The following is a 12,592-nucleotide window of genomic DNA, read 5'->3' on the forward strand; positions in this document are numbered from 1 at the left end:
TAGCTCTTCATAGTATTTTAACATAATTTTACTTGATAAAGAGCGAGATCTTTTTCTCAGATGATGGTGGTGAATGAAACAAGGTGGTATAAGAAAGCAAAATCACAAGTCCAGATGAAGCCAAATGTTTTTTTGAATTCTCCTCAGCGCTTTAATAGGAAAGACTTTGTCATTATATGATATTTTCCATAAAATATTTGAATGTGATAACATGTCATGTGTGCCATGAGTTGTTGACAAGTTATTTTGCCCCATGTGGCCACAAACAAATAAAAAATTTCTTCACCCATTGATTTCCACCAATTGTGTTATTTCTGCATGATAGTATTTGTGAATGAGAGGAATGTCATCTGGAAATGTAATAAAAGATAAAGTCACTTGTTGACACTGGACCAAAATAAAGACTTACTGCGGAGTCAGTGGAGTCCCATCAACCCATTTCCAGGTTCCTTCCACTTCTCTGTCATTCAAACCAATCCAAGTCGGTTTGTTGGTGAAGTCAGACATAAACTTCTGATCAACAGGAAAAACAAAAACAATCAAACAAACAAAAAATGCATTTTAGCGTTGTAAAATCATTTACATGAATCACTTACTATGTATGAATGACTACACTTGTAAACACAATAATAACAAACACACAGTACCTGTTCTTCAGGGCTGTCTATCACCACCAGATCTGCTCCTTTGTTTCTACAGTCCTGTCTGCCTTGATCCCAGGAACCAGACTCTTCAGAGAGGAAATAACAGGAACCACTGAACATTTTCCATCCTGCAGGACATGTTTTCTCTGGAAGAAATATCAAACAAGACATATTAAAAATCAACCACTCCAACCACTTAAGTTAGAGGTGTCAGTACTACTTTTTTTAAGAAACGACCATTTGAAACTCACATAATAAACCAATTGTTGTTACAGTTATATGTTTGATAAGAATAATAAAAGAGTTGCAGTATGGAGTTTGCCCCATCATTGTGGTGAATTACTCTGTTCTTAGTTTTGTTTTATTCATTTGCAATTTTAAAAGCAGTGCACACAATATGGCTACCGCCTGCCACTAAATGTTAACAAGGATCTTTTCACATGTTGGGTGGCTTAACCATTGAGTATTTTAGTAAAAGTAAACAAACTAAAGGTTATCTCAGTAAACTCACTCTGTTTAGACAGACTTTCCAACTCTTTAGTCCGGTTGCTCAGCAGGTCTCTCTCTGCAGTCAGGTTGTCTTTGACGGCAGAGAGCTCTGCAGCTGAATCATGTAACTTACGGTCTGAAATAAACAAACATACATGTTTCAGAAACACAAAAGACTTCATGGTTTCAAAACTGAACATTTTACAACCTATAAGACATGTTTTATGTGAAAGAAACATCAAAAAAGTCCATGAGTTTTGAAATTTTGCATTGATGTGACCTTTTCGATTGACAGCTGTAATGAAGCAGTGCAGAGGTGCTACAGTCTTCATTTATCAAGTTTGATTTAAAATTCTGTTAAAGCACAGAGCCAGTAAAATATGAAGTCTGATCATAATGCCAGATGACTTGGTCACCTGATATCATTTTATTACTATCTTCGCAAATCCAAAGACTCACTCTGTTCAGATAGACTTTCCAACTCTTTAGTCAGGTTGCTCAGCAGGTCTCTCTCTGCAGTCATGTTGTCTTTGATGGCAGAGAGCTCTGCAGCTGAATCATGTACTGAGTGATGATCTGAAAGATGCATTTTTCAGAAACACAGAAGACCCCTTTGTAACAATGTTGTCCCAACAGCTCCAAAAAGTAACCAAAAGACAAGAAGGAAGGTGGTCATAATGTTATGCCTAATCGGTGTACACTAAGAGCTTCACTGACTGATCCTCTGTTGGGGAAATTCAAAGAGACACATCGGCTGAAATTCAGTTTGTCCATGTACAACATCTGTGACATTTCTATACATAATGTGTTTAATATCTGTGATATGACAGTTTGACTGTGACTGGTCCGTGTTAGTGAGTCACAGTCAGTGGAGGCTGGAGGCACTGAGTGTTACAGGTTTAACTTGTGAAAACCAGACTCACAGTGGACACCAAGGACGATGAGCCCAGCCAACAGGAAAACACTCAGCAGTCCCAGAAAGACAGTAACACCTAAATATGAACTCTTCTCAGAGCTCCTTGGACCTGAACAGAGAAAACAACAGTGAGACCAACAAAGTCTACAACAGTAAAAATGACAGATGATAAAATATCTCTATTCACCTCTCTGTCAGATTGTTCTTACCTGAGTGATTTGTTGAATCATTTGGGTTGACGGGTTTGACTTGTTCAATGTTAACATAAATTTCCTCCATTGATCTTAAGGATGCAGATTATTTCCTAAATGATCTCTGCTCTCTGAAGCATGGATGTTCACATAAACTATGAAACCATTGTGGGTTTCAGTTCACATTTTTTAAATAAACATGCAAGGAAGTCACGTGCTTCAGAAGTAATGCATATACAGCCACTTCTCAGTTCATTGTGTGCACTAGTGAAAACAGTCATACATTAAATCTCATCTTCATGAAGGTTATGGTATTCAGCATTTGTTTAAAATAACAGAGAGCTGTCAGCTGTGTGTTCATTTTAGAGGGTGTTGTTGTGCTTTGTAGTACACATGGTTCTGTCAGCCTATTTGAAAAACTTTCGCTCAAAACAAAGTGACACATTGAAAATCCTGTCATCATAACAATTCTTAACATCCCACGGACAGAAAACTTAGTGGTTTTGCATTTTTCGTCTGAGAACTGACCAGTGTGCAAAGGACTTCACACTCTCTTCACATGGAAACAATAAACGGAGGTTAAGCTGTCGCACCAGTTATTGTGGTTTCACACACAGACCTTAGTGGCCACACCCGAACAAACATGAGTGAACATTTTGTCGGAAGGATTAGGCCCAGTTTCAAAGATAACATTTAGAATTAAAATAATTTACACATTAAAGGTGCAGTAGGCAGGATTGCGAAGATCCAGGACTTAGCCAAAAAATTTGAACATCGACAACTTCTCAGTCCCTCCCCACTTTCCGCTAAAGCCCAAAACGGTCTCCCAAGCCCCTCCCCCCACAAGGGAGAGCTGTGCACGATAGAGCGCGTGCATACTGTGCACGAGCAGAGAACCGAGAGAGAGCGAATAAACAAACTAGCATGGAACACACCGACGTAGTTTTTATAATACCCTTCGTTATTGCTAAATAATTTGACCTAAAGTACAACGATACAGTCGTTATAGGCTACTTTAGGTCAAAATATTTAGCAATAGTCAACTTTAGGACAAAACCAAGGTTAGGATGTTTCTGAAAGTAGCCTACATCGGTGATGTTTGCTATCAGTAACAGTTAGAAGCATTCATTGTGGCGTTTTATTCCACAGTTTAGATTTATCAATTTGCTATGTGGTAGATATATGACCGCTACCTGTTGATGTGGTTAGAGGTTTGAAAGAGAAGCTGAGGCACAGGCCTCTCCTCGCTGCTTTCCACACCTGTGGTGCTGAAAGACGCACAACGACCTGGCCGTACAGCAGCTAATTGAGATTCCGAACACACGACCACGAAAAACTAGTTTTAAAATAAACAAGCAAATGCCATAGAATAAGTGGGCTACAAATCAGTCGCAGTGCAAATAGGATAAGGTGACATGAAAAAATCATCTTACCTTTACGCAGAATCAGCGTCTTTCCATTAACTTGAACAATAAGAACGAAGAACTTTTTACAGTCACTGAAAGCCAGGTCGGCTGGCTAATACATGGATGAATCAAACCTCCCCAACAACTGTCGGGGAGGTTTGAAAGTGGCGGACGTCAATCCGTTTCTGCTCAGGCCAGAGCGCACATCCATGAGGCTGGAAAGGAGCCGTAATCCCATGCGATTTCTGGTGTCATCCTTCAGCAGTGTCACCTGGGAAAATGCTCTCTCAACGTGGGCATTTGATATTGGGAGAGTGAGCAATCTGATGACACCCAGTGCTAAATCTTTGAAACACTGGTTTCCTCCAGCATCTTGAAATGCCTCAACTTCCAGCCAAAAGGCGTCAATGGCCTGATCACCTGAGAAGCCGGCTGACGCAATGTTTCTCCACTGGCTCTCCAAGGTGTCCACCGAACAAGAAAAAAACTCACCGGGCAAGTCTTTTACTCCTGGCCTGTTTATTGTTGACATCACCAGCTTCGGACAAAAAAGCTCCAGTTTGCGGAGCATTTCCATTGATGCAGGAAGACACATTTGATACTGCACCAGCACTTCTTTTAGAAAATCAAAACAGCGCGCGGAAATTCTATCCTTCAGCTCCGGCGCTAATGTGCTGGCTTCCAGCTGCTGTTGGAATGAGGAGCCCAGGTCCGCGTCCTGGTGTGAGAGGTAGAGGCTGGATGATTTAAGGTCCAGTTCCCTGAGACGACTGTCGTTGTTCATGCGTAATACGCTGGGCTTCACAACTCTCCTCAATGTCGACATGTACAGCCTGTCAAGATCCCTAAAAACACCAAGCGTATCTCCCGTTTCCAGCTGGAAATATTTGTTCACAGTTTTGATTTCCATCAACACGGGCTGGAGGAAGTGCATGTACAGACTGTTTGATTTGTCACTGTACATTTCATTCAAAAGCCTGGCTGCATAGCAGTGTTCGGCACTTGAAACCAAACTGAAGTGTAGCTTGAGGGCATCTTCCTGCTCTAAAATTCTTTCGATACAGTCTGAGATCACCAACCAACGGGTTGAGCTGAGGGATATGAATTTCTGATGGCCTTGTAGACACTGTTATAGTCACTCTGGCGCTTTGCTGAGTGTGCGAACCAGTTGTAGGTTTCTCTTATCATATAGTCCAGATTACTTGGAAGAAGTTGCATTGCTTTATGAGCCACTATATCCAATGAGTGGCAAACGCAGCGAATAAGATGTAAACTAGGTTGCTTTTGTTTGAGGAGTGTGAAAACGGAATGATTTTTTCCGACCATAACACTTGCCCCATCCGTAGCGATCCCCACCATATGTTTAATGTCCAGGCCACATTCACTCAGGAAAGAAACAATCGCATCTGATATGCCTTGAGCATCAGCGCTGAGAAGATCAACAAGCCCCAGGTAAGTACTGACAAACCTGTTGTGTTTCTGTGATCGGTACTTCACACATATGCAGAGGAGCTTGTTAAGTGATATATCGGTAGTTTCGTCCAGATAGAGAGAATATGGAGACTCACCAACATCTTCCTTTAACTCCTCTCTGAAATGTGGCGCCAGAACAGATGTGATAACAGCTGTACACTTTGTCCTGTGCATTTTGAACGCTCCCATCTCCTCTTGGAGTATATCCAGAGGTGGAAAGAGTACTAAAAATTTGTACTCAAGTACAAGTACCATTACATTGCTTAAATTATACTCAATTCCAAGTAAAAGTACTGGTCTTAAAAAAATACTTAAGTAAAAGTAAAAAGTACTCTTCTCAAAAACTACTCAGAGTATTAATTACTTTTCAACCAGATGTTTTATTATCTTGAAGAGAACCATATTAAGAAACATTTAGAAACATTGGTTTCTAACGTTAACGGCAATGACGACATCCTGGCAGACTTAGCCGATAGGCTATTAGGCAAACTAATTATTAAACTATTACCTTAACACACGTAAAAAAATAAGAAACAATGCTTGCATTGTAAAACCTCTTACCGCAATATGTTTTTTGAGATTAGACATTGAAGTCTTGTAAGCTGATATCATTGTCGAGGTCAAACAAAGTTTGCACTTCATCTGGACGCTGTCTCCCTTTCTCCCTCTGTAAATGAAAAGTTCCTCCAGGTATGGCCACGGGCACTCGTCCTCCGTCTTTTCTTCATCATTTTCACTGTTCACTTGAACTTCTGTCTCCATTTTGGCTTTTTTCCCTCCAAATCTTCATTCAATTAAGCGCTCTCTGGCTGTGTACTGCCGCAGCTGCGGAGTTGTCCTTTCCTTACGTCATCACGTTAATCAATTGGCGCGGTCGCGGATTGGGGGCGTACTCAGTAGCGACTTTTAATTCTAAAAGTAGCGGAGTAGATTACATGCTGCAAATTGTACTCAAGTATGAGTAAAATTACACACTTTAAAAAAATACTCAGAAAAGTATAAGTACCCAAAAAATCTACTTAATTACAGTAACGTGAGTATTTGTAATTCGTTACTTCCACCCCTGAGTATATCTGACAAGTCCTGAACAGCATTGATGGAAGTGTGGCAGGCAACGTAGGTTGCAATCCTAAGTTCGCGACATTTTTGGTCATCTTTGACTGTGCCTTGTCCTACACCAGATCCCATCGGTACAGCAAACGACTTCACACTCGGCGCACAGCGGGACTTGTGTTTTTTTGTGGCACCATGTTCTTTTAGATCATTAAGATGCGCTCTTATTTCTGTGTTACAATATTTGCAACGGGCTTTAGAGTCGTCTCCTGGGACAGCCGCGATCCAGGTCTTAAGTTGAGGGTCGGTCTCCCATTCCTTCCTGTAGGACTTCTTATATTTCCCCCACTTCGGCATGATGCTAATCTAGCTAGGCCACCCGCTTCAAATTAAGCGCGGCTACAGTGCGTTTGCTGAACTGACGTCACGGTTAAGTTAACAAATGAAATGATGCCTATTGGAAAAAAAAAAGAAAAAAAAAGATGCCGATTGAATAACCTACAACTCACGTCAATTATTTATTTATTTATTAAAGCTATTTATTTATTTATTAAAGTTATTTATTTATTTAAAAGAGAGAGTGAGAGAGAGTGAGAGTGCTGTTTTCACAATATTAAAAACTCGCCAAATGTGGACAAAAGCAGCCCAAATTTTATTCACCCGCCCAATGTAATTTTTCCCCGCCTGACGTAAACAAAAGTAGCCCAATTGGGCGGAAAACCGCCCAATCTGGCAACACTGGGTGGAGGGAGGGGAGCAGTGATTGACACTCTGATAGATACACCCCTGGACGTGATTGGTGCATCTGAATGTGGAGCGTTGGATGTCTTGCAAATCGCGCGACAGGCTCTAGGTGGGGTCAGAGGAGCCGATTTTTTTTTAAAATGACCTGCTTCATGCAATTATACTTGAACATACGGTCAGTTTCAGCAAATATGACAGAAAGTTAGTTTTATAAGACTTGCCTACTGCACCTTTAAGGGATGCAAAGAAGATTCCTGAGTGGAGAATGTTTCAGCTGGCAGTGGGCAACAGAGACAACACCCCACCTCGGGAGAGGAAGAACTACACCACCCCTACCTCGTGTCACTTCAAGCTCTTTCATCAACAATATCTTGTCTAAGATTTTGTCAGGGGCCCTTCTTTAAATCATGACAAACAATGGCACAAGTCTGAGGCTTTGGCAAGTGTTCTAGCCTTCTTGGATAAAAGACAGGAAGTAGCAGTAGGACTTGACTTTTATTTTGAAAGTCACAGATGTGACTCAGCATTTTTATTTTAAATAAAAAAAAATCATTTAAAATAAACCAAAAGTAACACAAGGCGCTGCATAAGGCAGGAGATCCAAAAACAAAAATCAAAACCTTCAAAAAAGGCAAGAACATAACAGGACAAGACTAGAGCTTGAAAACACAAGGAATGCAGAGAAACAGTATGACACGACAGAGGACAAAGGGAAAGGGAGGACTATATATACACGAGGGCAGAGGAGACACAGGTGAAAACAATCAGGGCAGGGCAGACAATCACACAGGAGGGAAATCACAGGACAGGAAGAAGGCAAGACAGGAAACAAGGAGAAGAACAGGAAACTCAAAAAGTTCACTGTTCAGCAGTTACCGGAAATGTTTAGTTTCTGTCATTGCTGCACAAGGGGGTCACACCAGATAACAAAAACTAGGATTCCCCTATTTTTGCAACTCACAGATATGTAATATTAGCTAATTTTCCTGAAAGAAAACAGTAGAAAAAGGCTCCAAAAACTTTTAAGATAGTCATGTAAATGACACTTTGACTAGAGGAGTTAATTTAGTTTTTGTTCTACAAAGACTATAAAATGTCTTCAGGTTTGTGTTTTTTCATATTCTAAGTTTTTAGGGAATGACGGCAGCAAAGAACTTCAGTCACTTCACATGCGAAACAGTAATTCAGCTATTGCACAAGTTCATCTGGTTACAGTGACTGTATGTGCTCTGTATGTGATGTTGTGGTGCATCCTGCCACGTCATTAGAACTTCACAAGACTTTAGTGAGGCAGACATTCAGCAGATAATCGATTTTCCTGAAGTGATTCAAACTGTCTCAAACATACACACATAAATTCAAACAGATGAAACTTCTTCCTTGATGCTTTGTGGTGCATTTCACAAACACGGGACAGCAGGAACAAAACCAAAAAAAAAAACCTTCATATTTGATCTCATCTGATCAAAGTCCAGATTTGTACTAGTCTACAGTCTCTTCCTTGTGTTTCAGGGATCGCCGTTTCTCATTGCTCTCCTGCAGTGGTTGTTTATCTGCTGCAGTCAGACATTGAAGGCCTGATTCAAACAGTTGAGTTGTGTCTACTACTTGAAGTGTTTGACCATTGATTGCTCTGATGAACTTGTCCAGCAGAGGGAACTCTTGTCCTCTGTCCTGGGGCCGTCTTCATGAGAGCCATTTTCATGTGAGGCTCATACGCCTCAAGACCAACTTCCTTATTGGTGTCTGGGGAAGTGGTTTGTTACCTTCAATAGCATAGGTGTGTGATCACTTGCATGCCTCTCAGGTCTGTGAATCATTCTTCCATTTGATATAAAAATAACTTTTTACATTATGTGTTTATAAATGTGATTTTGCCCCCAAGCAGTGCGGGAACATGTTGCAAAATCAAGTTGTGTCACTTAGACTTAGACTTAGACTTAGATAAACTTTATTGATCCACAAGGGAAATTGCTTGGTTACAGTAGCTTAGTTGTCATAAAAAACACACTCTTAAGAACCTCAGATAAAAAGAAAAGATTAAGTTAAATAAAATAGAAATAAAAAATAAGTAGAATAAGATCTAGTAACATAAAATAGAAATAGTATAAGCCAAAATGTACAAATTATCATATTAGAATATGAACAAATGTACAAGAAATGGAAGAATATAAATATAAATTATATATACAGGGTAAGGTGTAAGGTGCAGTAGTATCCATTAACATTAATAACAATGAGTTATCTGTCACAGAAAGGTGAGTTGTTGTACAACTGGACAGAGAATGGTATGAAAGTAGTCCTGTAGCGTTCAGTGTGGGAGCGGAGCTGGATCAGCCTGTTGGAGAATGAGCTCCGCTGCCCCTCTATTGTCTGGTGTAGTGGATGTGACGGATTGTCCATGATGGAGAGCAGTTTGTCCAGTGTCCTCCTGTCCCTCACTGAGACAAACGTCTCCAACTTACTGCCAATCACATGACCAGCCTTTCGGATCAATTTGTCGATCCTACTTATGTCCTTTTTGCTGGTGCTGCTCCCCCAACAAACCACAGCAAAGTACAGGGCACTCTCAACAACAGACTGGTAGAACATCTCCAGCAACTTGCTGCACACGTTAAAAGACCTAAGCTTCCTCAGGAAGTAGAGTCTACTCAGTCCTTTCTTGTACACAGCATCACTGTTGTCCCTCCAGTCCAGTCTGCTGTTCATGTGGACTCCCAGGTACTTATAATGGTCCACTACTTCCACCTCCAGACCCTGGATGGAGATGGGCTCCACTGGTGTCCTCTTCTTCCTGAAGTCAATGACCAGCTCCTTGGTCTTGTCCACATTCAGGAGTAGGTGGTTTGTCTGGGACCACTCCACAAAGTCTGCGATCAGTGTCCTGTACTCCACCTCCCGTCCATCTCTAATACACCCAACCACTGCAGAGTCATCAGAGAACTTCTGCAGGTGGCAGGACCCAGAGCTGTACTGGAAATCAGAGGTGTAGAGAGTGAACAGAAATGGAGACAGGACAGTCCCCTGTGGTGCCCCCACATTACTGACAACAGTATCAGACAGGGAGCCCCCCAGCCGCACAAACTGGGGCCTGTCAGACAAGTGATCAGTAATCCAGGAAACAATGGAAGAGCTGACACCCATCCTGAGCAGCTTCTCACTCATCAGAAAGGGCTGAATGGTGTTAAAAGCACTGGAGAAATCAAAGAACATGATCCTCACAGAGCCCTTTCCACCATCCAGGTGAGAGTGAGCACGGTGCAGCAGGTAGATGACAGCATCATCCACACCAACATGAGGCTGATACGCAAACTGAAGAGGGTCCAAGACAGGGGTCACCAGGGGTCTCAGCTGAGCCAGGACGAGTCTCTCCAGGACCTTCATGACATGTGACGTCAGTGCAACCGGTCTGAAGTCGTTGAGGCCAGATGGGATGGGCTTCTTGGGCACCGGCACTATGCAGGATGTTTTCCACAGCACCGGTATCCTTTCCAGCTTCAGACTCAGGTTGAAGATGAAGTGCAGGATGCCAGACAGCTGTGAAGCGCAAGTCCTCAGGACCCGGGGGTTGACACGATCGGGGCCTGCTGTCTTGCCTTGTTTGACTCTCTCCAGCTGTCTTCTCACCTGGCCAGGCGTCACAGTCATAGGGCTGGTCTTCTCAGTGGGGGTGGGAGTAGGGGGGAGAGCAGAGGTGATAGGCAGGAAGGGATCAGTGGTGAGTTGTTGATTGGCCGTCTGGGGGGGTGTAAAGACTGGAGTGGTGGGGGGTGGAGGGCCAGCAGGGGGTCCAGTGGTGAATCTATTGAAGAAGACATTAAGCTCGTTGGCTCTGTCTGGGCCACCGTCCTGTTGTTTGGCTTTGATGTTGAAGCCAGTGATCAGCTTCATGCCCCTCCACACGTCCCGGGTGTTGTTCTGCTGGAGCTTGACCTCCAACTTCCTCCTGTAGGCGTCCTTACACTCCTTCAGCTGGACCTTGAGTTGCCACTGTATCCTCTTCAACTCGTCCTTATCTCCAGATCTGAAGGCCTGCTTCTTCTTGTTCAGCAGATCCTTCAGCTGGCTGGTGATCCAGGGCTTGTTGTTAGGATAACAGCGGACAGTCCTTGTAGGGATTACTGTATCCTCACAGAAGTTTATATAGTCCGTGATGCAGTCTGTCATGCTGTCAATGTCATTCCCATGGGGCTGGCAGAGCACGTCCCAGTTGGTGGTATCAAAGCAGTCCTGCAGAGCGTCGCTAGCCTCCTCACTCCACCTCCTAACTGTCCTCGTGGAGACAGGCTGTCTCTTCGCTGCAGGGACATACTCAGGTGTTAACAACACCAAGTTGTGATCAGACCGTCCCAGTGGGGGCAGGGCAGTGGCACTGTATGCATCCTTTGAATTAGCATACAGTAGGTCCAGAGTTCTATTTTCCCGGGTCGCACAATGAACAAACTGGTGGAAAGTGGGTAAAACAGTGTCCAAGGTGATGTGGTTAAAATCCCCAGAAATGACAACGAGGGCCTCCGGGTGTTTGGACTGTTGCCTGGCAACAGTGGCGTGGATGGTGTCACTCGCTGCTGCCTTGTCCGCTGAGGGAGGGATGTAAACTCCCACAAAGATGACAGACGTGAATTCCCTCGGTAAATAATATGGACGCATTCCCACAGCTAAAAGTTCAATGTCCGGCGTACAGACACGCTCCTTCACAGTCAAATGAGCAGGGTTGCACCATCTCTCATTCACAAAAACAGCAATCCCGCCGCCGTTCTTCTTACCGCTCAGGACCGTACGTGTCTCTATCCGCCCGTAGAGTCTTGAAGCCGGGTAAAGATGCACTGTGGTCCGGGAAGTTCGCGTGCAGCCAGGTCTCCGTAAAACACAAAATACTGCTCACGGCGTACTCCCTCTGGGTCCTAACAAGCGCACACAGTTCGTCCATCTTATTAACCAGAGACCTCACGTTCCCCATAAGGACAGATGGTACCGCTGGTTTGAATTTCCGTCTCCGCTCTTTCACTTTCGCGCCAGCACGGCATCTCCGGCGCTTCTTCCTAAGTTCCTCGGGAATCTCAGGCCTCGCTCCGAACAGCGCAGGGGGTATGGACAGCGCTAGCAGTTGCTCTCGTGTGTATACGAAAGGACGGCCACTCTGCTGAGCGCTACAGCTCAGCACTGAAAGTCCAGAAAAAACGAAAAAAAGCAGCTTAAAAAGACAAAAGCGGCCAAAAAACATGGTGATAGTTTTTTGGCATAGGATTCAAGAATAAGTTAGAAAAAAAAAAAAAAGATCGAAGGAACACACAAAAATTGTAAGAATCACGGAGCTACTGTGACCTGCTGCCACTCTTTCAGGCGCTCGACTATTATGCACTGTCTGCATAATATCTATTCAGTACGTACCACACCACAGCTGTAGGCTTTGTGTTTTCAGGTTGCCCGTCCACACCTACATGTGTACGTCCCATCCTGGTGAACGCCTGAAGGAAATTTCAGATGTAACCTTTTCACAATTTCAAGATTTCCCTGCAAAAACAAAAACTATAAAGTCAGTCCATGAAAGAAAAAGTCTGCAACTGCAGAGCATGAATAAATCCACCAGAAGTCTCAGAAACTCATGTACTAAATATGACACACTTGATTTTGTCGGGTCAAACACCTGAACCTACAGTGGATATAAAAAGTCTA

At 43.1% G+C, this 12,592-nt stretch overlaps 1 protein-coding gene across 1 annotated transcript in view; it reads right to left on the reverse strand.

The window, feature by feature from the left end:
• Positions 1–405: 405 nt before the first annotated feature.
• The window catches only part of LOC311488786 (uncharacterized protein), a gene marked incomplete at both ends in the record, with an annotated part of 78,035 nt that continues 65,848 nt past the window's right edge, over positions 406–12,592 (reverse strand). Inside the window, 5 exons of the mRNA XM_084545636.1 lie at positions 406–513; positions 648–844; positions 1,156–1,269; positions 1,593–1,697; positions 2,057–2,158. Coding sequence (XP_084401762.1) covers positions 406–513; positions 648–844; positions 1,156–1,269; positions 1,593–1,697; positions 2,057–2,158 — 626 coding nt within the window. The remainder of the gene's footprint in view (positions 514–647; positions 845–1,155; positions 1,270–1,592; positions 1,698–2,056; positions 2,159–12,592) is intronic.

Source organism: Chelon labrosus (genome assembly GCF_963514085.1).
Source record: "Chelon labrosus genome assembly, chromosome: 5".
Taxonomy (NCBI): domain Eukaryota; kingdom Metazoa; phylum Chordata; class Actinopteri; order Mugiliformes; family Mugilidae; genus Chelon; species Chelon labrosus.